This window comes from Lutra lutra, chromosome 17 (genome assembly GCF_902655055.1).
Source record: "Lutra lutra chromosome 17, mLutLut1.2, whole genome shotgun sequence".
NCBI lineage: Eukaryota > Metazoa > Chordata > Mammalia > Carnivora > Mustelidae > Lutra > Lutra lutra.
The window spans coordinates 44241537-44254728 of NC_062294.1; the positions used below are offsets into that span (position 1 = coordinate 44241537).

At 40.1% G+C, this 13192-nt stretch overlaps 1 protein-coding gene and 1 pseudogene across 1 annotated transcript in view; both read left to right on the plus strand.

Moving 5' to 3' along the window:
• LOC125088549 (uncharacterized) overlaps window positions 1-13192 on the plus strand; it is a 111343-nt gene that overhangs the window by 72479 nt on the left and 25672 nt on the right. The window contains exons 9-10 of the mRNA XM_047709756.1: window positions 2267-2391; window positions 2481-2673. Of these exons, the coding sequence (XP_047565712.1) occupies window positions 2267-2391; window positions 2481-2673 (318 nt within the window). The remainder of the gene's footprint in view (window positions 1-2266; window positions 2392-2480; window positions 2674-13192) is intronic.
• On the plus strand, window positions 2156-2766 carry LOC125088452 (60S ribosomal protein L17-like; annotated as a pseudogene).

A 13192-nucleotide genomic window follows, 5' to 3' on the forward strand; every position in this document is an offset into this window, starting at 1 on the left:
AAATCGATCTGCAGACTGGCAGAAAATAGTCCACAAATAAAGGTAGAGAAGAAGCCACACTGATGAAGGGAGGAATTGTGGAGACACTGCTTGGGAGAGAAACAGATCGTGGTTGCAAGCAGCAGCAAGGGAACCATGGTTGCAGAGAAGGGTGAGAGACAGCACACAGGGAAAATGAATCCCCATAGCAACTGGTTTGGAAAGTGAGAAGGTCCAAATTTCGTGAGTTCTTGCAACCAGCGGGGCTTAATGCTTGAAGTTTTAAAGGTCAGCGTGCTTGGCTCTAGGAGAGCTTGGAGGGCATCGGGGCCGTTCCTGGGGAAAACGCAGGGCATTCAGCCCACAGACATAGAGCGTGGAAACAGCAATCTAAAGAGCTCCTGGGGTACTCAGTGGGGAGGCTACTTGCTTATCTTGGAGAGTCCCAGAGAGGTAGTGTTCAGAGAGAGCCCTCTAAGAAGAAAGGAACTGAGAGGCACCATTTCCCTCAGCCATTGCTCAGCATAAGCACAGGGCCACCTGAGGAAACCACCAAAGGGCCCATACACACTACCTAACTTCTTCTTCTTTTTAAAAGGTTTTATTTATTTATTTATTTGATAGAGTAAGAGAACACAAGCAGGCAGAGCAGCAGAGGGAGAGGGAGAAGCAGGCTTCCCACTGAACAGAGAGCCAGATGTGGGACTCAATCCCAGGACCCTGGGATCACGACCTGAGCTGAAGGTAGTCGCTTAACCAACTGAGCCACCCAGGCACCCCAGTCACCACCTAACTTCTTTACACCAAGCCCCATATCCCTGCACTGAAGAACCACCCTTCCCAGTCGCACTGTTCTCAGTCCCAGCTTAGCATGCCCCCTCCCTGAGAAGACTGACTCAATACCATGTCTCCTAACCCAGGAGTTTTGTGAGGCCTCACTTCCCATGGCTGCAGTGATAGATCTCATTTCACAAGCAGACCAGAGCACACCTAGTTAAAATGTACCACATTCAGGTCAACTCGTGCACTCTCTCTCACTCTTTCTCTCAAATGAATAAAGAAAATCTTTAAAAATAAATAAATAGGGGCACCTGGGTGGCTCAGTGGGTTAAAGCCTCTGCCTTCAGCTCAGGTCACGGTTGGTCCTGGGATCAAGCCCTACATCAGACTCTCCGCTCAGTGGGGAGCCTGCTTCCCCCCTCTCTCTCTGCATGCCTCTCTGCATACTTGTGATTTCTGTCTGTCAAATAAATAAATAAAATCTTTAATAAGTAGATAAATAAGTAGATAGATAGATAAATACATAAAAGTATTCACTGTCCACAACAAGCAGAGAGTCTCTGCAGATGACTGACCTGAAGGAAAAAGTGGCCAGCACAGCACAGCAGACTGCACGCACACATTGGAGACACTTCCAGAAGTGCCAGGTCCAGTGGACAGGGGACACTACATGGCATTACTCCTCGTCATGAAGCTATTACCCTTGAAAACAAGAGATGTAGCAGACCTTCCTAAGACAAAGAAACAGGTACAGAAACTTAGACAAGATGAGAAGACACAGGAATTTTTCCCAAATAAAAAAACAGGACAAGGCCACAGCAGAGATCTAAGTGAAACAAATATAAGTAACATGCCTGAAGGAGAATTTAAAACAGTGATTATAAGGATACTCACCAGACTTAACAAATGAGTGGAGGACGTCAGTGAGACCATTAACATAGAAATAAGGAAAAACATAGAAGAGATAAAGGACCCAATAAATGAAAAGAGAAACATTCTTGGTAGAATGACCAGCAGGTTGGAAGAAGCAGAGGAACAAATTAATGACCTAGAAGACAGAGTAATGAAAAGTAATCAAGCTAAACAAAAGAGAGAAAAAAAGAATTACACAGTATAAGAATAACTTAGGGAACTCAGTGACTCCATCAAATGTAATAACATTCATATTACAGGAGTCCCAGAAGAAGAAGAGAGAGAAAAGAAGGGGCAGAGAATTTAAGAAACAATCGCTGAAAACTTCTGTATGTGGGGGAAGGAAACAAATATCCAGATTCAAAAGGCACAGAAAACCTCCAGCAAAATCCACAAAAACAGATCCACACCAAGATATATTGTAATTAAGCTGTTAAAATATAGTAATAGAGCAAAAATGTTAAAAGTAGCAAGACAATCTCTTCCTCTCAGCGGCCTGGGGTGACCTCTGAACATGGTTCGCTATTCGCTTGACCCGGAAAACCCTACGAAATCATGCAAGTCAAGAGGTTCAAATCTCCGTGTTCACTTTAAGAACACACGTGAAACTGCCCAGGCCATCAAGGGTATGCATATCCGAAAAGCCACCAAGTATCTGAAAGACGTCACTTTGCAGAAGCAGTGTGTGCCATTCCGTCGCTACAATGGTGGAGTTGGTAGGTGTGCCCAGGCCAAACAGTGGGGCTGGACACAAGGTCGGTGGCCCAAGAAGAGTGCTGAATTTTTACTGCACATGCTTAAAAACGCAGAGAGTATGCTGAAGTTAAGGGTTTAGATGTCGATTCTCTGGTCATTGAGCACATTCAGGTGAACAAAGCCCCCAAGATGCGGCGTAGGACTTATAGGGCTCATGGTCGGATTAACCCATACATGAGCTCTCCCTGCCACATTGAGATGATCCTTACTGAAAAAGAGCAGATTGTTCCTAAACCAGAAGAGGAGGTTGCACAGAAGAAAAAGATATCCCAGAAGAAACTGAAGAAACAAAAACTTATGGCCCGGGAGTAAATTTGCACAGAATAAATGCAAATAAAATTAAAAAAAAAAAAAGTAGCAAGACAAGGGCCCCTGGGTGGCTCAATTAAGAGTCTGCCTTCAGCTCAGGTCATGATCCTGGAGTTTTGGGATTGAGCCGCATATCAGATTCCCTACTCAGTGGGAAGTCTGCTTCTTCCCTCCCTCTGTCCCTCCTCCTGCTCATGCGCTCTCTCCCTCCCTCTCTCTCTCTCCCCGATGAATAAATAAAATCTTTTAAAATAAATAAATAAAAGTATCAAGATAGAAGAAGACAATTACATACAAAGGAAACCCCATAAGGCTATCTGCAGATTTTCCAAGCCAGAAAGGAATGGCATGATATATTCAAAGTGCAGAATGGGAAAAGTCTGAAGCCAAGAAAACTCTGTCCAGCAAGGCTATCATTCGGAATACAAGGAGAGATTAAGAGTTTCCCAGACAAGCAAAACTAAAGGAATTCACCACCACTAAACCAGCCCTGCAAGAAATATTAAAAGGGACTCTTCGAGTGGAAAGGAGAGACCAAAAACGACAGTATGAAGGTAGGATACCCAAAAGCAGTAAAAATGCTTTCCTTTGAAAAATCAGGCAAGGAACTCATAAAATAAAAAGATGTAAAATATGATACCATATACCTAAAATATGCAGAGGAGAGGAGTAATGAATGGGTTCAAACTTAAATGACTAGCAACTTAATATAGACTGCTATATGTAGAAGAGGTCATATATAAGTCCAATGGTAACCACAAAAGAAAGCCAGCAAACCACGAAAGAGAGAAAGACAAGAAAGAATCAGAGAAAATTTTCAGAAACAACCACAAAACAAGTAATAAAATGGCAATAAATACATTTCTATCAGTAACTCTATGAATGTAAATGGACTAAATGCTCTAGTCAAAAGACATAGGGCAACAGAATGGATAAAAGAACGATGCATCCATTAGGGGCGCCTGGGTAGCTCAGTGGGTTAAAGCCTCTGCCTTCAGCTCAGGTCATGATCCCAGGGTCCTGGGATTGAGCACTGCATCAGGCTCTCTGCTCAGCAGGGAGCCTGCTTCCTCCTCTCTCTCTCTGCCTGCATCTCTGCCTACTTGTGATTTCTGTCTGTCAAATAAAAAAAAAAAAAAAAAAAAAAGAACGATGCATCCATATGCTTCTTTTTTCTTTTTTAAGTCATTTTTTTAAAAAGATTTTATTTATTTATTTGACAGACAGAGATCTGCAGAGAGGCAGGCCGAGAGAGAGGAAGGGAAGCAGGCTCCCCACTGAGTAGAGAGCCTGATGTGGGGCTCGATCCCAGGACCCTGGGATCATGACCTAAGCCAAAGGCAGAAGCTTAACCCACTGAGCCACCCAGGTGCCCCTCATCCATATGCTTCTTACAAGAGACTCATTTTAGACCTAAAGACATCTGCAGATTGAAAGTGAGGGGTTTAGTTTGGTTTTTGTTTGTTTGTTTGTTTTAGATTTTATTCACTTATTTGACAGAGAGAGATCACAAGTAGGCAGAGAGGCAGGCAGAGAGAGGGGGGGAAGCAGGCTCCCTGTTGAGCAGAGAGCCCGATGCAGGGCTCGATCCCAGGACCCTGAGATCATGACACGAGCCAAAGGCAGAGGCTTAACCCACTGAGCCACCCAGGCATCCCTGAAGTGAGGGGTTTGGAAAATATTTGTCATGCAAATGGATGTCAAAAGGAATCTGGAGTGGCAATACTTATAATGGGCAAAATATACTTTTTTAAAAAAAGATTTTATTTATTTGAGAGAGAGAGTGCAATCGAGAGAGCACAAGAAGGGGGAGCAGCAGAGGGAGAGGGAGAAGCAGACTACCTGCTAAGCAGGGACTTTCCCCCCCACTCAAGGCTTGATCCCAGGACTCTGGGATCATGACCTGAACCAAAGGCAGATGCTTAAAGGACTGAGCCATTCAGGTGCCCCAACAAAATACACTTTATTTTTTTTTTTTTTTTAAACATTTTATTTATTTATTTGAGAGAAGAGAGAGACAGTGAGAGAGAGCATGAGCGAGGAGAAGGTCAGAGGGAGAAGCAGACTCCCTGTGGAGCTGGGAGCCTGATGCGGGACTCGATCCCGGGACTCCAGGATCATGACCTGAGCTGAAGGCAGTCGCTTAACCAACTGAGCCACCCAGGCGCCCAACAAAATACACTTTAAAACAAAGACTATAATAAGAGAAAGAAGGACACTGTATAATAATAAAGGGAAAAATCCAGCAAGAAGATATAACAATTGTAAATATTTATGCACCCAACATGGGAGCACTCAAACATAAAGCAGTTAATAACAAACATAAAGTAACTAATTGATAATAAATACAATAATAATAATAAACCCACTTACATCAATGGACAGATCATCTATGCAGGAAGTCAGCAAGTTAACATTGGCTTTGAGTGACTTGTGGACCAGATGGATTTAACAGATATATTCAGACCATTATATTCCAAAACAGCAGAATACACATTCTTTTCAAGTGCACATGGAACATTCTCCAAAAGATATCACATATTAGGCCAAAAAACAAACCTCAAAAAATCCAAAAGGATCAAAGTTATACCATATATCTTTTCTAACCACAATGTTAGAAGTTAACCACAAGAAAAAATCTGGAAAGACCACAAATACATGAAGGTCAAATAACATGCTACTAAACAATTAATGGATTAACCAGGAAATAAAAGAAGAAATAAAAAAAATACATGGAAATAAAGGAAAATGAAAATACAATGTTTCAAAACCTTTGGGATACAGCAAAAGCAGTTGCCAGGAGGGAAGTTTATAGCAATTAAGGTCTACTTCAAGAACCAAGAACAATCTCAAATAACCCAACCCTACATCTAGAGGAACTAGAAAAAGAGTAACAAACAAAATCTAAAACCACCAGAAGGAAGGAGGAGCGCTTGGGTGGCTCAGTGGGTTAAAGCCTCTGCCTTCGGCTCAGGTCATGGTCCCAGGGTTCTGGGATCGAGCCCTGCATTGGGCTCTCTGCTCAGCAGGAAGCCTGCTTCCTCCCCTCTCTCTCTGCCTGCTTGTGATCTCTGTCTGTCAAATAAATAAAATCTTTAAAAAAAAATAAAATAAAACCACCAGGAGGAAGGAAATAATAAAGAGTAGAGCAGGAATAAATGATACAGAAACTAAAAACACAATAGAATAGATCAATGAAACTAGAAGCTGGTTCTTTGAATATATCAATAAAATTGATAAACCTCTAGCCAGATTTAGCAAGGAAAAAAGAGAAAGGACCCAAATAAATAAAATTACAGATGAGAGAGTAGAAATAGCAACCAATACCACAGAAATGCAAAAAATTAGAATAGAATGTTATGTAAAACTGCGGCGCCTGGGTGGCTCAGTTGAGCATCTGCCTTCAGCTTGGGTCATGATTCCAGGGTCCTGGGATTGAGCCCCAAGTCAGACTCCTTGCTCAGTGGGGAGACTGCTTCTCCCTCTGCCTGGTGCTCCCACTGCTTGTCCCTTGTCAAATAAATAATTTTTTTAAAAAATTATTTACAAAAAATTATGAAAACTATATGTCAATAAATTGGACAACCTAGAAGAATTGGATAAATTCCTAGAAACATATAACCTACCAAAACTGAAGTAGGAAGAAATAGAAAATTTGAACAGACTGATTACCAGCAATGAAATGGAATGCGAATCAAAACAAACAAAAATCCTGGACCAGATGGTTTCGTAGGCATATTCTACCAAACATTTAAAGAAGAGTTAATACCTTTTTTTCCTCAAAATATTCCAAAAACTAGAAAAGGTAGGAAAACTTTCAAATTCTTTCTATGAAGCCAGCATTACCCTGATACCAAAACCAGATAAAGACACCACAAAAAAAGAGAACTATAGGCCAATAAATTTGATGAACATAAATGCAAAAATTATCAATAAAATACTACAAACCAAATACAACAGACTAAAAAAGTCATTCATCATGATCAAATGGAATTTATTCCTGTGTTGCAAGTGTGGTTTAAGATTTGCAAATGAGGGACACCTGGGAGGCTCAGTCAGTTGAGCGTCTGTCTTCAGCTTGGGTCATGATCCCAGAGTCCTGGGATCGAGCCCCAGGTCGGGCCCCCTGCACAGCGGGAGGCCTGCTTCTCCCTCTTCCACTCCTCCTGCTCATGTTCCCTCTGTGTGTCAAATAAATAAATAAAATCTTAAAAAAAAAAAGATTTGCAAATGAGGGGCACCTGGGTGGCTCAGTGGATTATGATCCCAGGGTCCTGGGGTCTGCCCCGCATTGGGCTCCCTGCTGAGCAGAGAGCCTACTTCCCCCTCTCTCTGTCTCTGTCTGCCTCTCTGCCTACTTGTGATCTCTGTCTGTCAAATAAATAAATAAAATCTTTAGAGAAAAAAAAAAGATTTGCAAATGAATCAACATGATACATCACATCAGTAAGAGGAAGGATAAGAATCATACGTTCATTTGAATTGATGCAGAAAAAGCAGGTGACGAAGTACAACATCCATTCATCTTAAAAAACCTCTACAAGGGGCACTTCGGTGGCTCAGTGGGTTAAGCCTCTGCCTTCGGCTCGGGTCCTGATCTTGGGGTCCTGGGATCAAGCCCCGCATCAGGGTCTCTGCTCAGCAGGGAGCCTGCTTTCCCCTCTCTCTGCCTGCCTCTCTGCCTACTGTGCTCTCTCTCTGTCAAATAAATAAATAAAATCTTAAAAAAAAAAAAAACCTTAAAGTAGATTTAAAGGGAACATACCTCAACAAAATAAAGGCCATATATGAAAAACCCACAGCTAAGATCATCCTCGATGGGGAAAAACTGAGAGCCTTTCCCCTAAGGTCAGGAACAAGACAAGGATGTCCACTCTCACCACTTTTATTCAACATAATACTGGAAGTCCTAGCTACAGCAATCAGGACAACAGTAACAATAAAAAAGGAATCCAAATCAGTATTTGCAGATGATGTGATACTATACATAGAAAACCCAAAGGAGGGGCGCCTGGGTGGCTCAGTGGGTTAAGCCTCTGCCTTCGGCTCAGGTCATGGTCTCAGGGTCCTGGGATCGAGCCCCGCATCGGGCTCTCTGCTCAGCGGAGAGCCTGCTTCCCTTCCTCTCTCTCTCTGCCTGCCTCTCTGCCTACTTGTGATCTCTGTCAAATAACTAAGTAAAATCTTAAAAAAAAAAAAAAAGAAAAGAAAAGAAAAAAAAGAAAACCCAAAGGATTCCACCCCAAAACTGCTAGAACTGATCAATGAATTCAGTAAAGTGACAGGACACAAAATCAATCTACAGAAATCTCTTGCATTTCATACACCAATAATGAAGAAGCAGGAAGAGAAATTTTTTAAAAATCCCATTTAAGGGGCGCCTGGGTGGCTCAGTGGGTTAAGCCTCTGCCTTCGGCTCAGGTCATGGTCTCAGCGTCCTGGGATCGAGCCCCGCATTGGGCTTTCTGCTCAGCAGAGAGCCTGCTTCCTCCTCTCTCTCTGCCTGCCTCTCTGCCTGATCTCTCTCTCTTCTGTCAAATAAATAAATAAAATCTTAAAAAAATTTTTTTAAATCCCATTTAAAATTGCACCAAAAATAATAAGATACCTAGGAATAAACCTAACCAGAGGTGAAAGACCTGTACTCTGAAAACTATAAAACATTCATGAAAGAAACTAAAGACGACATAAGGAAATGGAAAAACAATCCATATTCATGGATTGGAAGAAAAAATGTTGTTAAAATATCTATATGACCCAAAGCAATCTACAAATTTAAAGCAATCTCTATCAAAATACCAACAGCATTTTTCACAGAGCTAGAACAAACAATCCTAAAATGTGTATGGAGCTCAAATAGCCAAATCAATCTTGAAAAGGATAGATAGCAAAGCTGGAGGCATCACAATTCTGGACTTTAAGTTAGATTACAAAACTCTCTGGGAGGGGCGCCTGGGTGGCTCAATGGGTTAAAGCCTCTGCCTTCGGCTCAGGTCATGATCCCAGGGTCCTGGGATAGAGCCCTGCATCGCATCAGGCTCTCTGCTCAGCGGGGAGCCTGCTTCTCCTCTTCTGTCTCTGCCTGCCTCTCTGTCTACTTGTGATCTCTGTCTGACAAATAAATAAATAAATAAATCTTAAAAAAAAAAAAAAAACAACAAAAACTGGGAATGCCTAGGTGACTGGAATTTATGGGGTAGGATCAAGAAAATAGTTCTCTGCAAAGAAAGAGTCCCAGAACTATGCATAGGCATCTTCTTAAAATCTTAATACTAAGGGGTACACGTACAGGGAGACTCTACATAACCTAGCAGAGAACAACTGCTGGAGAGCTGTGAGCTGAACAGTGATTCTAGAAGTTACACAGTGCTGGGAAACAGGAAATTCAAAACACGCAGAGTGGATAAACACTTCTGCACACCCTCGTAGTTGGCTGATACCCTAGAAAGTCAACATTTTAAGTGTAGGGCTGTTAGACCTAAAGCAAAGGCTACTCTAAAGCTACCGGAAGAAAGCTTCAAAGTAGGCCTTGAAAGGATCAAACTGATTTTCCAGAAAATTTACCAGCCACTATAAAGAAAATCAATATTCTTTAAAGTAAGATAACAAATTCCAAGCTCTCAACAACATAGTATCTATGATGTATAATATACAATAAAAAATGGCTAGGCATTCAAAAAAGCTGGCAAATGTGATCCATAAGCAGGAAAAAGGCAACCAGTAGAAATAGAACTTGAGATTATCCAGATATTAGAATTAGAATTGTATAAATATGTTTATTAACTTAATGGAAAATATGGTCATAATGAATAAATGGGCAATGACGAGAGAAACTCTCTAGAGGGTGGATACACAAAGGAAGCCATTTTAGATTTCTTTCTAAGTCAGCATGACTGTATATAAACTTTGTTCAAACCAAAAGCCTGATTTATGGTCTGTCTTGCTTGCATTGTACATCTGCTTTGTGAATGAGTAACTAAAGGAAAACCATCTTCTCCTTGAGATACTTATTGATAAATGTTCCTAGTCCCTGCATTTCTTGACTTTAAGATTTATGATTCCTGCCTATATGGTAATTATAATCTTGTGAGCTTTCACAAGATGTGAAAAACTATATAACCCTGTAAAAACTGTTCATTCTCTGGAGCACTTTCTTTGTTGTGAAGAGCACGAAAAAACATTTCCTGGGCAGCTGTCCTAACCTGGGGTCAAATAAAACTCTCTTAGAGATTCCAAAAGGTTTGTTCATTTTGCATCAACAATAGGAACTCTAGCAGAAAAACAGAATGTATAAAATAGAACTAAAAACGGAAGTTTTATGGATAAGGTGCCTGAGTGGCTCAGTCAGTTAAGCACCTGGCTCCTGGTTTCAACTCAGGTCATGATTTCAGGGTCCTGGGATAGAGCTTTTATGGGCTCCCCACTCAGTGGGAGTCTGCTTATCCCTCTTCCTCTGCCCTGCCTCCCACTTGCACTCTCTCTCTCAAATAAATAAATAAATCTTAAAAAAAGAAAATGAAAGTTTTATAGCAGAATAAACTGAAATGAAAATTTCACTGAATGAGCATAAGAATAGATGGGAGGCATCAGAAGAAATAGCCAGTAATCACCATGATAGATCAATAATAATCCAATCTGAAGTACTTTAAAAAGGAAAAAGACTGAAAAAACAAAGGCACTTATGAAACAAGACTTATAACTAAAGTTCTAGAATGAGAGGAGTAACAGAATGTGGTAGAACAAAAATTACGACCAAAACTACCAAAATTTCAAACAGAAAATCTTATAATCAGATAGAGAAAAACAATACATAAAATATTGGAGACCAAAAGTATGAATAACGCTGACTTTTAATTAGAAACAACGGTAGCGAAAAGACAATGGAATAACATCTTCAAAGAATTAAAGAAGGGGTGCCTGAGTGGCTCAGTGGGTTAAAGCCTCTGCCTTCAGCTCAGGTCATGATCTCAGGGTCCTGGGATCGAGCCCTGCATTGGGCTCCCTGCTCAGTGGGGAGCCTGCTTCCCTCTCTCTCTCTCTCTGCCTGCTCTCTGCCTGTCAAAAAAAAAAAAAAAAAAAAAAAAGAATTAAAGAAAAATATGTCAATTCAGAATTCTGTTTCCAGAGAAAATATGCTTTTAAAATGAAGATGAGGGACGCCTGGGTGGCTCAGTTGGTTAGACTGCCTTCGGCTCAGGTCATGATCCCGGGGTCCCGGGATCGAGTCCCACATCGGGCTCCCAGCTCCATGGGGAGTCTGCTTCTCCCTCTGACCTTCTCCTCGCTCATGCTCTCTCTCACTGTCTCTCTCTCAAATAAATAAATAAAATCTTTAAAAAAATAAAATGAAGATGAGACAAACGATAAGAGACTCAATCTCATGAAACAAACTGAGGGTTGCTGGGGGGTGGGGAGGTAGGGATAAGGTGGCTGGGTGATGGACATTGGGGAGGGTGTGCGCTATGGTAAGTGCTGTGAAATGTGTAAGCCTGATGATTCACAGACCTGTACCCCTTGGGCAAATAATACAATATATGTTAATAAAAAATTAAAATGAAGACGAAATAAAGATATTTTCAGATAAATTAAAATTTAGATTATAACTAGCAGAATAGCAGTTTAGAAAATAGTAAAGGAAATTCTTCAGGTTGAAGAGAATTGTCTTTAGATGAAAATATAGGAAGGAGGGGCGCCTGGGTGGCTCAGTGGGTTGGGGCCTCTGCCTTCGGCTCAGGTCATGATCTCAGAGTCCTGGGATCGAGCCCTGCATCGGGTTCTCTGCTCAGCAGGGACCCTGCTTCCCCCTCTCTCCCTGCCTGCCTCTCTGCCTACTTGTGATCTCTCTATCTCTCTGTCGAATAAATAAATAAAATCTTAAAAAAAAAAAAGAATAAGAAGTGTAAATGAAATGATACTGTTTACAAGGTTCTTATACTTTACACAGAGTGGTACAATATTAATTCTAAGTAAACTATATTTAATAAGGATGCATATTTTAAGCCCTATAGCAACCTCTAACAAGATGCATAAGGTATAGTAAAGAGCCAACAGAAAAATTCAAATATACCAGAAAAAATTAATCAGTTCTCCAAAAAAGAGAGGAAAGGATAGTTAATTTTAAAAATGTGGCAAATAGAAATCAACCAAATAGTAAATATAAATCCAATCAAATTAATAATTACATAAATATAAATGGATAAGTATTTCAATGAAAAAAAACAGAGACTATCATACTGGATAAAAAATGTGAAACTCAAATCACATGGTATCTACCAGAAACATATTTTAAATATAAAATCACATGTAGATGCAAGGAAAAAAAATGGAAAAAGATATACCAGCCAAGCAGTAAGCATAGGAAAACTAAAGTGATTATACTAATACTAGACAAAATAGACATTAAGATGAGACATAAAGAAATGTTTCATAATAGAAGGATCAATTCATTTGGAAGACACACAATCATAAATGTGACTATACTATATAATAGAGCTTCAAAATACACGAAGCAAAAACTGAACCAACTCAAGGGAGAAATTGACAAATCTAAAATTGTAGTTTTCATGTATCTCCTACTTCAGATATATTCTCCTATTTGCAAAATGAGAATAAGATTGGCCTCGACATTTTCAAATAATTTCTAATTTTTATATTCTTTTTTTAAAGTTTTATATTCTTGAGAGAAGAACAAATTCTTCCATCTATTAACTACTATATCAAAATATTTGAGATGGGGAGGATGCTGCAGTGGTAGATAAATCCTGGTGGGCTTATCCCATTCCTTTCCTGAATGAACCCAGGACATGACGAATTCAATGATTACTCACCTGAGCTTTCTTCTGAAGATACTCTTCCTAATGTTCACTTTTCAATCCTCTTCATCAGGAAGACAAAAACATTAAAAATGTATGCACTTTGTAACAGAGCTTGATAATACCTGAAACAAAACCCGATGGAACTAAAGGGAAAACAGAAATAAACACATTTTTCTCATACCTCTAATTACTAGATTTTTAAAAATCAGTAAGAATAAAGGACATCTGAATGACAACTCATTAGTTCCCCCTTACTCTCAGAGGGCACTTTTCAAGCCCCAAAGGGGATCCCTGGAAGGGTAGATAGTACTGAACCCCATATATACTGTTTTTTTTTTCTATAAATACATACTTATAATAAAGTTTAATTTATAAATTAGGGACAGTAAGAGGTTAACAGAAATAATAATGAAATATAACAATTATAACTATGTTGTATGTTGCAAAGCTTTTGCAATATAACAAGTTATGTGAATGTGTTCTCTTTCCCAAAGTACCTTATTTGCCCTACTCACCTTGTGATGTGAGATTATAAAATGCCTAATAATGCGAGGAAGTGAGGTGAATGATGTACACATTGTGACACAGCATTATGCTACCTTCGATCTTCTCACCAAACGAGGAGGGTCTGCTTGGGATGG